Source organism: Epargyreus clarus, unplaced genomic scaffold (assembly GCF_041222505.1).
Source record: "Epargyreus clarus isolate Ecla_fem2 unplaced genomic scaffold, WU_Ecla_fem_2.2 ptg000001l, whole genome shotgun sequence".
Classification (NCBI taxonomy): Eukaryota; Metazoa; Arthropoda; class Insecta; order Lepidoptera; family Hesperiidae; genus Epargyreus; species Epargyreus clarus.
Window position 1 is genome coordinate 13,198,971 of NW_027332209.1, and position 19,274 is coordinate 13,218,244.

The 19,274-nt window shown below is 36.7% G+C and overlaps 1 protein-coding gene across 2 annotated transcripts; it reads right to left on the reverse strand.

Annotated features, from left to right (window-relative positions):
- On the reverse strand, nt 1–15,204 carry LOC140757586 (uncharacterized). Of its 2 annotated transcripts, none has more exons than XM_073093385.1 (5): nt 15,034–15,204; nt 4,949–5,042; nt 3,183–3,380; nt 2,132–2,261; nt 1–507 (listed from the first exon to the last, which is right to left on the reverse strand). In XM_073093385.1, exons 2-5 carry the CDS (start codon nt 5,027–5,029, stop codon nt 437–439), a joined length of 480 nt encoding a protein of 159 aa, XP_072949486.1. In that variant the 5' UTR covers nt 5,030–5,042; nt 15,034–15,204; the 3' UTR covers nt 1–436. The 2 variants fall into 2 exon arrangements, with proteins under 2 accessions (XP_072949486.1, XP_072949497.1); XM_073093396.1 differs by lacking the exon at nt 15,034–15,204 and adding an exon at nt 6,375–6,867.
- Nucleotides 15,205–19,274: the final 4,070 nt, after the last annotated feature.

Consider the following 19,274-nt stretch of genomic DNA (forward strand, 5'->3'; position numbering starts at 1 on the left):
AAGGAGCAAACATTCATTTTAGGGTTCGGTAAATAAAGGGTAAAAACGGAAGTCTCTATTTAAGAAGTCTATTTCTCTGTCACATGGCTTTTGTACCGCATTAGATAAGAAAATTGAAATTTGTACAGTGTATTGGCCTCTATAATAAAAAATAAAAGCTTGTAATAAAACAGTTAAAAATGAAACAGGATTCCCATGAAGCCATTATTTTTTGACTATCTTCATATTAACTTTGGAACCGTAATAATAAAATAAATGATGGTACGGAACCCTCTCTGCGAGTTTGACTCGTTCTTGGCCAATTATTAGAAAAAGCTCGCCTTACTCGTAAAGCCATTGAAAGTTCTACTCCGATTAACCCAGTAGTAAATACAAATTGGCATGAGCTTACAAAGTACTTGTGTCTCTAACAAAGGGACAAAAATACAAATGTGTTTTACACTTCTTCCCGGCAATTGAGAACTTTGTAGAAACTGTGGCTCAGGAGAATGGCGTACAAGTTGAGACCTGTAAAATACAATAGAATAAAATACAATACAGAACTCCTTTATTTTACACCAAGAAAATACATCAAAATAACCTAGAATGGTAAGAATTTCACCTAGGTATGTAAAATATTTGAAAGTATAGCTGAGCTGGAAAATAAAAAAATAAATGAAGAAAGTATTTAAAAAGTAGTTATTTTATTTTGTTTTCTCTCAGAAAACAATATTTAATATCGATATATGTGTGTGCATCAAAAATATTTCGTCCGCCATTATGGGTCTGCCAAAAAGTTAAAACAACGACATTAAAATAATAACTGGTTTTAAAATTCAGTTTTTTTTTCTACAGTATAGGAGTAGCAGACGAGCATGCAGTCTACCTGATGGTGAGTGGTTACTGCCGCCCGTGGACATCTGTAATCAACCTCAATTATAATTAGATTCCAATCTAAGGTCGGTTCTGTGCCGGCATGTGCACCGACACATCTGTATGTGCCGCTACCCCTGAAGATATTAGGTTATTAGGCTGAAATAGGTGTGATGATGCTGCCGTCGAACATCGTCAGAGTATTCTACCTTCAGTTGCAAAATTTTACCCTCAGACAACAACTAACGAAGTAAATACTACTACTACTACTACTGTACCTTTACCACGAGTTTTCAAAACATCCCACAATTTTAAATTACGTTTACTCAATCCATTATTCTGTTCCGTTTGCTTTAGTAGGATTAACGTAACAATAAGTAAGTGCTCAAATCTTTTTGTCTACCTCATATGTTCGCAAAAAAAGAGAGGCAAAACATTAAGCGTTATTTTGTCAATTTAGACATTTAATGTTACGTTACTGACACTATAGTTGATACAATCCGCTAGGGGCGCTGATTGGAAATTGTATGGGCAATACGTAAACAAATACCAAAACAGTCATATTTGTCAAAACGTAAAAACTCATGGTAAGGGTACTGTTCTGTAAGTAAGCTCGTATATTCAGGAATATGATACTTAGCGCGAACTATCCAGTCATTAAGCCCGTTCGTGTAATGTGATACGCGGATTAATGGTGCGGCAAGATGAACGTTTGTCTTACTACACGGTTAAACACATCGACTTCCAAATCGGTTAAATCATTCGCTAACTTTGTAAGGTCTTAAAAGTAAATGTATGCGTCCGCGTTCTTACTCGCTTTTATTTAATATGCTCTTTTAGTTAATATCGTTAAAGTTCGTAGCTCGTGGTAATATATTGCAATTGAATTTTAAAATAAATATGGCGGTCGTTCCAAAAAGAGTTAAATTCTGCTTTTTTATAATATGGGAGTAGCAGACGAGCATGCAATCCACTTAATAAGTGACTACTGCCGCCCATGGACATCTGTAATCATCTGTAAGTTTAGATATTCCTACCTGAGGTCGGCCACAGATGCGCCGCTACCCCGGAGGACTAGGCTGGAACGCCTCGGAAAAGTATGTCTCCCTTACCACATCCTTCAAACCAGAACACAGCAGAGCTTAACACTGCTATTATGAAGCAGAAATACGGATCTGTTGATATTAGGCAGAAAAAGGTGTATAGTGATGATGCTACCGGAATGGAATCATCTATAAAGAGATTTACAGCTATAACGAGATACACGTGAATGGCTTACCAATATAAAATAGTTCCGTGCAAATTGTTCCAGCGTTATAGTTCCGTACGTTAACGAAGAAAGTAAACATTGAGAGCAGGAAGAATACTATCCACATGATGAAATAAGATTTAATAATGGCGGCACGCTCCTGCAAACAAAACGATAGGAGATATTTAAATAAAAGCTTTCTACACTCACAGCCCCACACTAGGATTCCCTGTGTCGTGGGTGCCATGAACACACACATAGACAAATACACAAACACCCAGAAACGGAAACAGAAATCTAAATTCATCATTTAGATATCTGTCTGGCCGGGGATCGAACCCGGGACCCTTCGCGCGTCAGACCGGCATGGTGACCGCTCCGCCACGCGGGTCGTCATTTCATTCCGTTAGAAATTAATTATCACAACCAATACTAAAAGTAAATATAATAATAGTACGGAACCCACGTGTGAATTCGAATCCCACTTGGCCAATTATTTCTGAACAAAATTTTTGTTTGTCGCCTCCATAGATTAGTAAAGATACTTCGCCGCCTTGAAATCGAATGAAGCCACAAACAGCTTATTATAGTAAGTTATTTTTTTGAATTCTTGACAAATAAAAACATTTTCAGACAAAATTTACGAATAAATAACTAATACTGCGTAATTTACATAATAAATAAATAATTATTTCAAATATTTTAGGGAAATTTTAGCACGGAGACCTGGCAAAACTTTTTTACGCAACTATTTCAATTCTCAAAACTGGGTACATTTTCTTGTTAGGAGTGAGTAATCTTTACTTATCTATGGTCGCCTCCTGCAACCCCCTTAAACGGCAACTAATGATACAGAATTTATGATATGACTAGCTGACCCGGCAAACGTTGTGTTGCCATAAAAATAAAAAATGTTAAGGGTGACCAACCCTTATCACTTAAGGGGAATGAAAAAAGATAGTGGCCAATTCTCAGGCCTATTGAATATTCATAAAATTTGGTGAAAATCGGTAAAGCCGTTTCGGAGGAGCACGGTAACTAACATTGTGACACGAGAGTTATACACAAGATAAAGGCGTACCGTCACAACGCCGTACACGAAGAACAAGTCAAAGCAGAACTTGGCGAGGAACATGAGCACCAGGATGATGGACATCGCGTATAGGCCAGTGAGCATGGCTTCCTTCTCCACGTCCCTTTCTTCATCAGCTTCGTACTTCACCGGCTCGATGGCGCAAGCAACGACTATCATTATTACCGTTAGTATGAAGGAAAATGCCTGAAAATTGTAATTTCATTTCATCAATATATCTTTTACAACGCTTTGTTGTGATAAGGAATACTAAAATAGATAAAGTATATCATTTTTTTATATGTACACGTAATATGAGAGTAGCAAACGAGCGTGCAGTCCATCTGATGCGAGAAGTGAGAAGAGATGTGAGAAGTGGTTACTGGCGTCCATGGACATCTGTAATCAACCCCAGATAGGATTAGATATTCCTACCTGACGTCGGTCACAGATCCGCCGCTACCCCTGAGAACTATGCTGGAACGCCTCGGAAAAATATATCTCCCTCACCACACCTTTCAAGATTGAACACAGCAGCGCTTGATACTACTGTTAATAGGCAGAAATAGGTGTGGCGGTGGTGCCGCAGGAGTCGATCCACAAAGGGTTCTCCTTCGTAGTCCTTCATCCATATATACTAAAAATAGATTTCGACTCGCACTTGCCAATTTTTTATTGACACACTTTAAGATTTTTTAAGGAACTCTCAGACGTGTTTCCTCGCGGCGTTTTCCGTCATCACTATAGAGAGTGGTAATTAAATTTTATTACGCACATAACTTTGAAAACCAAAGTTTTTATAATAATTATCATAGTTTCTCAATTGAATTTGAACTATATACTTAATTAGAAAAGTTTTCAATATTCTTAGATTTTTTTAAGTGTTTTTTTCATAAAGTTTTCAGTCTGAGCGGTCAGGTGTAAAATTATTTACGTGTTAATAATGTATGAAAATAAATCTACTTTTATTTCAAACACTTATGTATGTCCTTGACGATAGATGAAATTCTTGAAAGAAAACGAAATATCATCCCACAATTCATAAAACCTTCATAATCCGTTAGAGCTTTCATTTTTTCATTAAACACGGCGATGAATGTACAGCAAAACGCCTGACAAGTATTTTATTTTTAGCCGCACTCGCAAAAATAGATTTATCTGTTTATAACAGGAGATAATAGAATTGGTGTAAAAATATCAGTAAAGTCATGAATCTACTACCTACGCACGGTTTTCTGATTTTTCAAGTTATGTGCGTATTAGAAGTGAATGACGGCTTGCTTAAACAGTGAAGGAAAATCGTGAGGAAACCTGCACGCCCGAGAGATCTTATAAAAAAGTTTCTCAAGGGTTTGTGAAATTATGAAAGTGGTAGAATCCTTTGTGGTTCGACTCCGTCGGCACCACCGCCACACCTGTTTCTGCCTCATAACAGTTAATCTCATAACCGTGTTAGGCTCTGCTGTGTTCTGGTTTGAAGGGTGTGGTAAGGGCAACATACTTTTCCAAGGCGTTTCAACTTGGTCCTCAAGGGAAGCGGCGCATCTATGGCAGACCTCAGGTAGGAATATCTAATCCCATCTGAGATTGATTACAGATGTCCATGGGCGGCAGCAGCCAGTTACTAGTGGTCTAGGACCTAAACCCTTTTTATTATGCGAGAAATTTGCCCCACAATGGGACAGTAGTCAGTTGATGACGTGATAGATAGGTGATGACTTTGTAAAAACATCTCAGTTCTTATACAAACTGAAAAAATAAAATTGGACACTTACCGCATTTAAACATCCCATTACAATGTTCCCAGTTTTTAGATCTAGCACAAAACAGCACGAATCTAGCTGTGGGAGTCCCATTATTATCCAAAACCTAAAAACAAAAAAAAACCTAATCTTGTATAGGTACCTAATAATAGAGATGTTATGGATACGATATTTCGTATCCTGGATACATATACAGATTTGTAAAATATATTATATTGGTTTCAGATATGATTACGCAATTATTTCTGATTAGCCAATAGTTTCGTTAGTTTTCATTTCGGATATATATTTATATTTATCTCCATAACATCCCCGAATAACACTTTTCCACCATTGGTATGATACAAAAGACATCATTGACAGCTACAAACTAAATTTTTTTAAACACAACGTTTTAATTTCAGTGTTTTTCTATATATGTGTGCAGGTTCGGATTTAAGGAAGGGCAACCGGGGCGGCAGCCCCGGGGCCTCCACAATAGAGGAGCCCCCTAGTAAACACTAGTAAAAAAAATATCTTTTCCTTTGATATTTTTTTCGCTGTTTTACCTTTATCTACAGTACTTTGTACAAACATGAATACTAGAAGAATCTACCTGCGTTTCACAATAAATATTTATTGAAAAACTCAACTGAAAAAATTGTTCATTTTATTCGGAAAATAATTTGGGGCCAGGAGGCCTCCTCCTTTGTTGCCCCAAGGCCTCTAGACCTCTAAATCCGGCCCTGTATGTGTGTGCCTATCCACTAAAAAAATCAATGAATTGCACTCCGCGAGAAGCCGGCAGAACTGACAACTTGAATTTTAACGTTGTTGCATTTTTGATATTTTAGAATGTTTAGGATATTTTAGAATGTTTGATTTGCTTTCATATCGGTATAAAAGTACTATCATTTATGTGGGAAACTACAATATTCATTTATTGCGCCAACGTACACAAACACACAGTCTTACAAATTTTCAATCAGGTCACGTGTTCTGACGCGTCGACTGAAAAAATTCACAACGCCGCTAAAGAAGTTTTCACTCCAAAAACACATTCACTTTATCCCGTTAATGGAGACTACAGAGAAATAATTCGACTTTCCACTTTGTCATGCATTATAACTACTTAATTTTTTTAAAGTGGGCCTGAAAAGCCAAATCCGAAACTATAATAATTAGCAAAAAATTCTGAAAACAGTTACGGGGACGATTTGAAAGAAAACTAAAACTACATCTTTCTTAAGAGATCGAACGAAATCATTTTGAAAAAAAAAAACACACGCATACCTTTATAACTGTGCATTTCGAATAGTGGCACTTATAAGGATCAAGTTTTAGTTTAAAAAAAATATATAGTCAAAGCCTACTTGAAAAATTCACCCTGTACAATACGAGACAATACGTTACGAATACTGAAGATCAAGTACACTTACTTATTTAAGAAAAGGATTACCTTTATCTCCGTGTAATGCTGATCTATCTCCAACAAGTGCGTGGTGCTGCTAACACGAAGTAGATGCGCGAGGAACTGAAGTTTTGGGGGAGTAACGGTCACAATCCCGGTGGTCCATAGAATAACTCACGCAGGCGCGACTCTGTGAGATACTTTTTTACCTACGGACACGCGCCCGCACTATGCCTTCGGGATAAGGCTATTGCCATTTTACCAGATACCAGAGTACAGGCTTATACGCGTAAAGGAGTCTTTAGTCAGAGAACTACCTTGCTCAAGGTCGGTACGTAAGTATACATTAACATTTCAGTTATTTGGCAGATTGAGAGTCTAACAACAGAGCATTCTACCACCCTCATTAATGCATGAGTTTGACTGATTATTTACACTGGCGGGCGATTGTTTACAAAATAAAACGAATACGTAAACAAATACAAAACCAGTCATTTTTGTAAAAACGTAACAACTCATACTGAGGGTACAGAAATGGGTATCTTCCCTAATGGCTCAACGCTTATGAGTAACTTATGACATAACTAATCTTTGGCAGACGGCGCCAGTAAGTCTAGAATTAAAATCAATGAAGTGACGTCCTGTTTTGTCTGTGCTGAATGTGGAGAAAAATCCATGTACCTATTTAATAAAAATAGTCTTAGAATCGGGTATATTTATTTATTTATTTATTTTACCACGCCAACAGCTAAACAAACAAAACTTATAAACTATAATATTATACGTATACAACTTTTCTATGTATGTAAGCCAATTATAGGCGTGTACAATTTACACATGTGACATGTTATTGCTTATTTTAACGGTTAAAAAATATCGAGCACAATGCAATATACTAAGAAATATTATGAGGTAAATTAATGAACATAAAAAACATAAATACAAAGACATTAAATTTTACATTAATAATTTGGTTAGCTTCTTTTTCAAGCCTAGGTTTGTATCATGAAATATATCGATGCACATGCTTGGTTGTATTCCGCTCAAATACTTGGTAGGGTTGAATTTTTGAAAAGGTTAGTTTTACTTGATGGGATATGAAATATTTTAGTGAGAGGTTGCCGTGGATAATGGTGGGGAACATTGATATTTATACTATGTAGTAAATGGTGACAATCTAAGTGACCAGAAATAAGTTTTTTAAGAAACATGATATTAATCAATTTGCGACGATTTTTGAGTGACATCATATTAAAGTGTTTTAGTCGAGCATCGTAAGTTGAACGATGATAAATGCCAGAGGAGTGAAATGCCAAGTGCCTAGTAAATGTTCGCTGTATACTCTCAATTCGCTGTGAGTATGTAACATATTGGGGATTCCAAACCACTGTCGCAAACTCTAGTTGGCTGCGAACAAGAGAGTTATATAGGATAATTTTGGTTTTAGTAGACATAAAGCCTTTAGTATTCCTTCTCAAGAACCCATACATTTTAGCAGATTTCTTCACTACTGTGTCTATATGAGATTTAAAAGTCAATTTGCTATCAATAATAACGCCTAGATCACGAACTTCATCAACTCTTTGAAGCGGTTTGACTTCTTACAATATTAGTATAGGCAAATATGTTGCTATTTCACAGAATTACATAGTTGTGCCCTTTGCAGTTGAGACGATGGGACCGTGAGGACCGGAAGCGAAGCAATTTTATAAAGAATTGTCTTCGCGCTTGATTGAGACCTCTGGTGACCAAAGAGCTGGAGCTTACCTCGGTCAACACGGTCTTGGGTACACAACCGTGGGGCAGCAATCTGGCTCAGTTATTTTATTTATTATAATTTTAGGTATTTTTTAACCGACTTCAAAAAGGAGGTGGTTATCAATTCGGCCGGTATCTTTTTTTTTTATGTATGTACACGAATTACTCCGCCGTTAATGGACCGATTTCAATAATTCTTTTTTTATTGTATAAAGACGAGCTGGAACTTGGTCCCATTTAAATATGGTTAGGATCCATCGATGGGTTCTGGAGAAAATGAGAGGAACTCATGTAAATATAATAGCCATAACTTCGCCGTTTATGTACCTATTTTAATGCCTTTAATTTTGTGTGTGAACAATTGCTACAAATTGGTCCCATTTAAATATGACGAGGATCAGAGTGGGTTCTGGGGACAAAACATGTAACTCCTCAACCGATGGGTATAATTGAGTTGTGTTTGAAAATATTTGGTGTAGGTTCTAATGATATTACAAAGCCAGTTCATCATTGACTATTTAAGGGTCTGATAATGTGGCTCGGAGACAAAATATGTAACTCCTCAACCGATGGGAATAATTGAGTTGTGTTTGAAAATATTTGGTGTAGATTCTAATGATATTACAAAGCCAGTTCATCATTGACTATTTAAGGGTCTGATAATGTGGCTCGGAGACAAAATATGTAACTCCTCAACCGATGGGAATAATTGAGTTGTGTTTGAAGATATTCGGTGTAGGTTCTACTGAAATTGCAAAGCCAGTTCATCATTGACTATTTAAGGGTCTGTGAATGTGGTTCGGAGACAAAATATGTAACTCCTCAACCGATGGGAATAATTGAGTTGTGTTTGAAGATATTCGGTGTAGGTTCTACTGAAATTGCAAAGCCAGTTCATCATTGACTATTTAAGGGTCTGTGAATGTGGCTCGGAGACAAAATATGTAACTCCTCAACCGATGGGTATAATTGAGTTGTGTTTGAAGATATTTGGTGTAGGTTCTAATGAAATTGCAAAGCTAGTTCATCATGAACTATTTAGTTAGGTTAGGTTGGAACATATAAGACAATATAAAACTAAGCGAGCAGGGCGCGGCAGCGCACTGCGAGCGGGCAGTTCCAATCAATGTAAACTCAGACCTTACCTTCATTCATGATCACGTTTATACAATTTTATATTGTATTAATATAAATGTTAGTATGTCATCACTAAAAAGGGTCAAAAAAAATTTTAACAAAAAAATACAACCGACTTCTATGTCACTACAAAGTAAAAAATAATTGAAATTAATGTTGGTTTAGTACATATTTCTGAAGTCGGCGCTCATATTAGACATGCTGTTTACATCGTTATCCAACGAAATATATTGTAGTGTATAGTGTATGTGTGTAGTGTATTGTGTGTAGTATTGTATATTTTTTACTTTGTAGTGACATAGAAGTCGGTTGTATTTTTTTGTTAAAAAAATTTCGATTACTCTAAATATTTTTATTTGTTTTTTTTTTATTAGTTTAACTTTTTATAATATTGTAATTGGTTTAAAACGTAATATATTATTAAATAAATTAAAGTATAGGCAAATGAATGAAAAAAAAACAAACATTCATTGATTAATCTAGAAGGGGACGATTCAGAGTTCGAAATAGTTACAAACGTTATTCATAATCGATCTTTTCAATTTTTGCCTCGCAAGATCGAAGTTTGATATCTTATGTCTAATATGAAGAAGTTGTCAAATGTAAATGATAGTTTAGTTATCTTAGGCCAAAGTTGTTTAAACTGATATCTGCTTTAGAAGTAAACGGCAAAGGTTAAAGAAAAGAAAAGAACATGTTTATAAAAAATATAATGTAATTTATTTAAAAAACTTCCCAAGGAAGTGGCTACTGCCACCCATACTAACAATACTAAGTGGGCCGCCTCGGATTAGTTTCCCTTACCACAACTTTTTAATCAAAACATTTACGATTAACACTGATATTTTTAGGCAGAAATAAGTGTGGTGGTAACGCCACCGTAGTAGCGATGGGCGATTGTTCTAAAAAAAACAATCGAATAAATCGACAATCGACGGAATCAACAATCGATTGTCGATTTATTCGTAGTAACAAAAAACAATCGAATAACAAGTAAAAAAAAAAAAAGGGCAATCGAACAATCGACCAACAATCGAACAATCGACCAACTATCGAACAATCGAAATCGTTATTCGAATACAATCGAAGAATTTCGATAGTTATTCGAATACAATCGATCACAATAACCATCAAATAATTCGATTGTTTTTAGTAACAATCGCGCATCGCTACTCCGTAGTCTACACAAAGGATTCTACCACCTTTGTTGTTGGGGACCGTGAGGAACGTGGCCTACGAGAGGATTTTGGTGTAATCTGTTGGAATTCTTAAGTAGCATCTCGCAGTAGTAGCTCTGGATCACGAGCGTGAAGTATACACTGACCACTGGAATAAAATAACATTAGATTAGTTGGTTAGCGTGGCTTTTCGAGACGGTGGCCGAATTTGTCACTAGTAAAGTATAAGGAATTTGCTACTGGAGACATTTACCGAATTATCCATTATAGTCGGGCCATTACAAACGTGCGACTCGAGTCATAAAACATGACATCAAAGGAATGAGACAATGTCGCACAACTCGTTATCGATAAAGAGATTCCGCTCGGACACAGGTAGCTATAAACGACGCCGTCGTAACTAACTATATTAATTTAAGTTTAATATATTGTTTGTTTTAAAAGTAGATATTAGAAATACATCCTACAAAATATTTTGCATTATTTCCTTAACTTTTCCTTGATTACCTGCTATTGACTATCGATAAATCTCTTTGTTGTTACACACAATACTAGTAGTGCGAGCGAGAGTTCCGATATGCCTACAAGTGTGAGCGAGAGCTATGATAAAAATGATTTAGGGCTCAGCTCGCACGTTCGTAATGGCCCAACTATAGTAACATATTGAATGTGCAACTAAGGATGTTCACCGGATTTGCCACTCGGGACAACACCGAATGTGTCTCTCGTCACGTACACCGAATCTGCCTCTTGAGAACTAAATTATTAACAATGGGTAAGAGACACACTGGGTTATCAATAAAATAAATAAATAAATAAATCAATTCGTTTTCATGTAGAATTTATTTTAAATGTCTACTTTGAATAATTTTAGAGAAGTCTGAGTGTGACTGATAAGTTGACTAGCTTACAAACGAGATGAATATCTTAGTCTTCAAATGTGGCAATGCATCTGTGATCGACTTTAGGTACAGGTTGTTACATGGAGTTGATTACAGATGTCCACAAGCAATTATAAAGCTACATTTCTTGAGTGTATCACAATAAAAGAAATATTTAGAGGGAGATGATATATTTTTATAAATACTTTCTAACAATGACAAATGTGACAATTGGTTTCCCGCCAAAACTCAATTTCTCCCGCCACACCGTACCGCGCTTAACCGCACCACAGATTAAAAATCAGTCCGCCAAACAATTGCAACTATTAAACATCAAGTGGACTGTATTCTTGTCGTAGAATATTGAAAAACAAAATAAAATATTAAATTATCCTTTGGCAAATAAATGTGAAAAAAGTTTACCTGTGATTACGACATAAAAAACTATTACATCCTCATCCGGCTCAGATACAATGTCCATGATGTACATAATGACAAAAATCACTAATGTGATAACATTGAAGATTAGATAACACTTGACATATCCCGGTTTGTCCTAGAAAATAATAAGGCACAATTAAAGTAGAGATTATACATATAGATTAGTAAAGATTACTCACTCCTAACAAGAAAATGTAACCAGTTTTCACAATTGAAATTGTTATTGTCATCTATTTTCGTGTTTGAAAAATATTTAAACAATGTAGTTTTTACAGCATTTACGAATAAAACGATATTTCTCCGCACTTTTTCTCCGATTTCGTGTTTTTGCACCACTTAACTGCACATGTCGGTATTGTTTCGCGTAAATTACTTCAATTACAAGGCGGTGAGATATCTATACGTATCTTTGATTATACGGTAGAGAATAATAATACTACAACGAGTAGACCCTGTAAAGGATAATGCTACAACAAAAGGTGAACAAATGTTGTTCGACAGGGAAGGTTCCAACGTCACAATTGTACATCGTGAATCAATTCTTGTGTTTAGGTAGGGTGTGGATGCCGGCTGATTTACACTTGCGACAACTGTCTTATCTTTCAGAGGATGCATTATCAACATCTGTAATTGGGTATAGTCCGCGCCAAACTGCTAGTCCGCTTTGAAGTTGTTGCGTACAGGTTTAGAAAGTGATAAATACGAATATTATATATAATATCTAGCCATTATGTATAATATATACTGAATTTGGTGAAAGTGATAAATAAAACGGAATTAATCACATTAACCAGCCATTGTATATCTATATATAATATCTTCAAAGATTTGGATGAAGTAATAAAACAAGTATAGGTAAAGTATCTATTTCAATTTTTCGTAGGCACAATTATACTTTTTGTACGTGACATGACGAAATGTTCTACGCTCAGTACACGGTGTACGTAAATCATCCATGGGGTGGATTAATAATGCCTAATAAAAAATACATGCCTTACTATTATCTCTGATCGCTTATTTATATTTTAAGTACATAATGAATTTACATGATTTGGACACCCACACGCTCGCAGGGCGCGGCAGCGCCCTCCGGCTGGCATCGGATGCACTGTCTTCGTCCCGCTAATATCTAAAATTTGCAATTGGACGCGACTCGTTTCAATATTCAGAGCGGGCTAGCAGTCTGGCGCGGACTATAACCATCGTGCGGACTCTACATGCTCGTTTGCCACTTCAATACTATTTAAATATAAATTTTACGACTTTTTCTCGTCTGCTACTCCTATATTATAAAAAATGCATGCAGTCCACCTGATGGTAAGTGGCTACTTCCGCCCATGGACATCTGTAATCAACCCCCGATAGGATTAGATATTCCTACCCGAGGTCGGCCATAGATGCGCCGCTACCCATAAGGGCTCGAACACAAAACTGCGATGCGACGCGATGCGAATTCGCAACGCAGAAAATTGCGATGCGATATCATGCGGCGTAGCGTCTCTCAGGGTGACGAACAACAACAACCACTGTGCGATGCGAATTAATTCGCAAGTTCTTGCGATGCGTCGAGTAAGCTCGCAGATTTTTGCGATGCGACGTCGCATCGCAGTTTTGTGTACGAACCCTAAGCTGGAACGCTTCGGAAAAGTCTGTATCCCTTACTACACCCTTCAAAACGGAACACAGCAGCTAACACTGCTGTTATTAGGTAAAAATAGGTGTGGCGGTGGTGCCGCGGGAGTCGAACCACAAAGGGTTTTACCACCTTCAAAAAATCATCATTCATCATTCGTTAATCGTTTCCTCATTGCAGTACATGGTTTTTTCAATAAATTATTATTAGGAAGTCGGGTGTTGCTGTTATTATAATAGTTTAATTATAAACTCTAGTTTATTGTTAACTTTATCCTGTAGGTCGGCGTTTGATATTTTGACAATATTTTCCTCTAATGAGCATAAATTAAGAGAATAGTATTACTCGTAACTGAAACTGTAGTAGAAATAAAAAAATTGAAATGATTTACAAAATTGTACCAACTTGTCTTATACAATGTGTCCCGGCATGTAGTAATAAAACTTTAACACTGGTATCTATGATCCATTTCATCGACGAAAATACCTCATATGTGGGGTCCATTCCAAAACACCAACGAACTACAGGATTATTTGTTTTTACGAGTAACTTATCAAAAGTAACCTTAACTCAAAAAAAATACGGCGAGATGTGATCTATCTCTCAATGTGTAAAGTAACTAACCAAAATAAAAAAATGCTAGCAAATATTGTTTTTCTTTTATTACTGTGGGGAGAAAGTATTTTTTTTACTATATTTTTGCGTATCCAGACGATTTATTCAAAAATAGCGCACAGACGAGTGCGTTGACCTACTATTTTTTTATAATTTAATAATAGTATTTGAGTTACTAAACAAATTGATATATCAATCACTACTCTAGGTCTATTACTTTAAAAGTTATTGTTGACCGAACAGACCCCTTCGCTCGCAGGCGCACGCGTACCTCGTTCGATGACTATGAAGCAGGTAACACAATGTTTTGTTTTTTTTTTTTGGAATGGACCCCCTATATGAGGTATTTTCGTCGATGAAATGGATCATAGATACCAGTGTTAAAGTTTTATTACTACATGCCGGGACACATTGTATATAAAATTATCATGTCACAGTGTTAGTTACCGTACTCCTTCAAAACGGCTTTACCGATTTGCACCAGTTGTACCATTTGTACATTTTCATCTGACCTACTGAATATGCATATAAAATTTGGAATCGACTACAATCCACTTTTCATACGCCTAAGTGATAAGGGGTTCTCACCCTTAACATTTTTTTATTTATATGGCAACACAACGTTTGTCGCGTCAGCTAGTTTGTCACCTTATGTATGATTATACATGTTAAACTTACTTAATTAGTCGATTGACTAAAAAAATGGTTACACAATATTGCATTGCATTTGTGTATAAAAGCGTTTTTATTTATTTTATATTCTCATTGGCGCATTAAGAGAATCTGCTAGATGACGCTAGTTTCGATTATTTAATTTTCACCAGATTACTGGCATAAACAGATCTGAGGAAGGCGGCTATAATAATATGATCTTAGATTGTTATGACTGTTGTCAAAATATAGCTTTTTTATATATAAATATAGGAGTAGCAGACGAGCATGCAGTCCACCTGATGATAAGTGGCTACTGCTGCCCATGGACATATGTAATCCCAGATAGGATTAGATGTTCCTACCTGAAGTAGATCATACAAATATTTAGAAATTTAAAGAGCAAAACTCACCTTGTGCAAGCCTACAAGTAGGACGATGGAAAAGATAAATAACCCCGCGATAAACAGGATAATGCAAACGAAACTGAAAACGCCAATGGGCTCCTCGTCGGAGTCAGCAGGTACGGATGTCTCTAGATAATCCCCCGAGTATGCATATGTCAATATGGCCGCTACAATGCTGCCAATCTGCAAAAATATGTGCATTGATTACTTAACACATTGCCCGCGTTAGTGCAAAAATGAAATTTACTTCCCATGCATTACGACTTCTATACTTGCCGTACCAGTAGAGCCAGCTGTGCGTTACGGCTTGTATTTTGCCGTACCAGCACTTGACTTCGAAGGTTCATAAAAACATGAAAACCCATAGATTTTAATAAAAAATACTATACGAATTGATAGATTATACATCTATATATACACAGCCGCCGCCGCCGGGATTTCTACCTAATATTTCAGAAGTTATAAAAAAAAATCAAAATTGGTGGTTTTACGGCAAAATGCATGCCCTGCCGCATAGAGTATTAATTACGCTAGTGATGGGAAACATTTGTAAAACAGAAAACAATTTGATTTTTAAAACAACATTTATTCTAGTCATGCAAAATCAACAACTTAAACATAGGTAATAGTAGGAACATTGATTACAATTTGAGATCAAAAATAATTAAGCATGCGTAGTGATTATTTGCTTCAGTTTTAATTAGTATTTACTTTATTATACCACTCCAAATACATAGGTTCCTTTCATTCTTGATAAACAGTGTGTACCTACTCTTTTCACCTTCTTTTTTCGTTCTCGGCTGGTTAGTTTTTTTCTCATTTGTTTGTAGCAGTAATGACATTTCTTATTCTTCTGTCTTTACCATTTTATTCATATCCAGGTTCTTACGAGGCCGTTTAATTTTTATTTTCGAGCTTCGACCAAGCATCACCTACCCAGCCAACACGTACAATCACCGTGCAGCGTGCAACACTACGGCGCACTGAGCTGCGCGCGCGCCCCCCAACAGTGCGGTACGGCGTCAAGATTACGGCAACATACTCGCCGTACCGCACGAGTGATAAATATTTTTGGTTCTGTGCGTTAAGGCAACATTATATGCCGTACTTTTTTTCTGCAAAATTAAAACCTACTTGAAGCAAGAATGTCGGAAATTTGCCTATCTCTTTTGTGCGTGCACGGGAACCTATAAAATCCCCCTCCGCACCTCGCGCAAAACAAAGACAACTGATCGCCGCATAGTTCGATCGCCAAATACGGCAAAATAGTGCTCGTAACGCGCGGAATGTGTTAAACAATAAATCATTCCTCTATATAATAGCAGTAGACCGTAGAGTAGTAGATATCAGGAGAGTGGTTTTCACGATTACCAATTGGTAGTTGACCATTATGACATTCGTAAACCAGTCGTTTTAGTATGAAGCGAGATGAAAGTTAAATAACAATATGACAATGTCCAATCTATAGTTCCATATTAATACCACTAGGATATCACAGCTTCATAGCAGATACTCACCAAGTTCCAGTATCCAATAAGAATGCTTCCATCTCGAAGCTCCAGAAAAATACAGCAGCTGTTACATATCGGTTTCGGCATTTTGCTTATCTGTGAAAAATACTAAAGTGAAAGTATTATTTTCTGCTTTCTTTACGCGAGTTTATATCGACAAGGACCACTTTTGGCTCGACTTCGGAGGCACCACCCTCATAACTATTTCTGCCTAATAAAAGCAGTTTTGGTCCGTTCGGACAGACCGGCTCGGAGAGAAGAGCAGATTTTTATTTCGTTGGATACAGAGTTTTGAGTAATAGTATTTTATTTTCGCATGTGCATTTTTTTAAATTAAGAATGCTAGAACGCGCTTCGTGTGAAATAATAACAGGAGCTGACCGACTCTAACTTCGTGCTCATTCTCCCTCGCGCTGCCGTTGGCTCCAATTGCGGGCGCATCCGCTTTCAGATCTTTACCAGCCGGTCTATTTGAAATAGTTGGCGGCTCCGCTCCGGCAATTCCAAGCATATATGATCCGGTCTGTGTGAACGGACCCTTAAGCACTGCTGTGTTCCGCTTTGAAAGCAGTAAAGGAGACAGGTGCCCCACATCTGCGTCCTACCTTATGTTGGAATATAGTCTTATCTTTAGTAGGGTAAGGTGTAGAGTTTCATTACAGATGTCCACGAGCGGCATTAGTCTCTCGCCATCAGGTAGACTTTATTCTAAAAACAATGTAAGTCGTAAACTTGTCACTGTTTCACCGCTGGGGACCGGTTTCTTCTCAAAGTGAGAAGGGTTTACGTCAAAATTGTCCACACTGGCCAATTGCTCTCAATCACTACTTTAAGAACTTTTTGAAATCTCTCAATCGCATAATGTATCTCATCAACATCATAATTGGTAATAATACTATTTTTTATTATCATTAATAATGGTCACATTTTGAATTTCGATATTTACAGATTTTTAAGCAACCAACCATTTGAACGAACACACTTGTTTATGAAAATTAAATCCGAGTCCCATAAATTAAAATATTTACGAACTCTGTAAAATAATCGACAGACAATTAAGAGTATACGGAATTTTTTCTATAAAATTTCCTTGAGTATAACCTAAATATATAAACATCATTATTTTTTGTGAAATAATTAAAAGAACTTGTGAAACAGATAAAATACATTATAAATAAATAAGACTTACCTCTCTAGTTTAATCGTGGAATATCACAATAAAAACACTACAGAAATCAAATTACCAAAATAATATATGAAACAGCTTTCAACCTTGCCGCGGTACTTGTAAATACGTAAATTACTTATCCTATTTCATAATATTATTCAACTATATCAATGAATCCTGTGTATTATGGTCACACTTAAAAACCAAATTGTATTTCCGAAGTTGGCACTCATATTGGACGCGCTGTTTACGCCGTTATCCAACGAAATATATTGGGCGCCGACTTCAGAACTATGTACTAAACCAACATTTATTTGAACAATTTTTTACTTTGTAGTAACCTTTTTTTTTTTTTTTTTGTTTACGAGGGGGAAACCTTCAAAAGGTACCCGACGACGTGGGAGCGACGCCGGGTTATGTGGGATTTTTACCGCACTAAAACCCCCCCGGTGGTCGTCCTCAACGCTTGTTGGAGAACTCCGGGATCTCCGACGGAACACAACCGCAGTCCTCCAAGCGCAATGCCCCGATCGGGCTCTACCCTGGGGGAGCACTTTTGGCTCCTCCCACACCATCTGGTGTTTACGACGGTAGGCGACCACACATACCGTCGTCCTTCTCGGGGTTGCTTGCTGGACGGTCCGAGCTCCCACTCTTGCCACCCGCAACCCCGGAAGCCCCCTTTTAGTCGCCTCTTACGACAGGCAGGGGATACCGTAGCCCTATTCTATTCCCGAGACTACAGGGACACCGCGCCGGGGGGCGCTATCTACGACTTTGTAGTAACCTAGAAGTCGGTTTTATTTTTTGTTAATTTTTTTAACATATTTCTAAAGACGGCTGACGACGACGTCATTACTTTGTAGTGACATAGAAGTCGGTTTTATTTTTTTGGCATTTGTTTTTATTACTGTTTCATCGTTGATTCCTTAGACCTAGACATTAAACACATCTAAGCCCTATAGAATGTACTATTTTAGGTAGGTAAAGGAATATTCGATGTTCATGTTAATGTGTAAGGAAAACAACATATATACACTTATAACTTTATTTATTGAAAAATATATCTTTATATTTAAATTTATTGTTCAACTTCCGTTTCTATTCAGATTCTCATCTCGCGATGTTCTCTACTTAATTTTAATTTTAGCATTATACAGTGAAACCTGGTTAAGTGAGACATCAAGGGACCTGCAATGTCGTTTCACTTATAGAGGTATTCCACTTACCCAGTGTCTCAGATATACAGGTATAAATAAATATCTGTCTCATTTACAGAGGGTTCCATTAATAGATATTCAGATTTCACGTAATGATAACGATTGTAGCTTTCGTTTTGACATGTTTCAAATAAACATCTGTATGATAGTAAAGCGAAATTAAAACTGAAGGTAATTGAAGCTCAAAATTTGTACTTACGTACTTGGAATTACGTGTGGAATTTGTGGGTAGAATAAGAATGAGTAAACAAACAATGTCATCTCAGTTACAGAGGTTTATGCATATAAAATTTACTCGCTGTCTCAGTTATAGAGGTAACTATGATGATAAATCGAAAGAACAAATCC

Coding starts and splice junctions, on each gene's coding strand:
- LOC140757586 (XM_073093385.1), bottom strand. CDS start 5,029: ATGGGACTCCCACAGCTAGATTCGTGCTGTTTTGTGCTAGATCTAAAA. Junction 3,381..4,948: donor TAATGGGATGTTTAAATGCG/GTAAGTGTCCAA, acceptor TACAATTTTCAG/GCATTTTCCTTCATACTAAC. Junction 2,262..3,182: donor TCGTGTACGGCGTTGTGACG/GTACGCCTTTAT, acceptor TTTTGTTTGCAG/GAGCGTGCCGCCATTATTAA.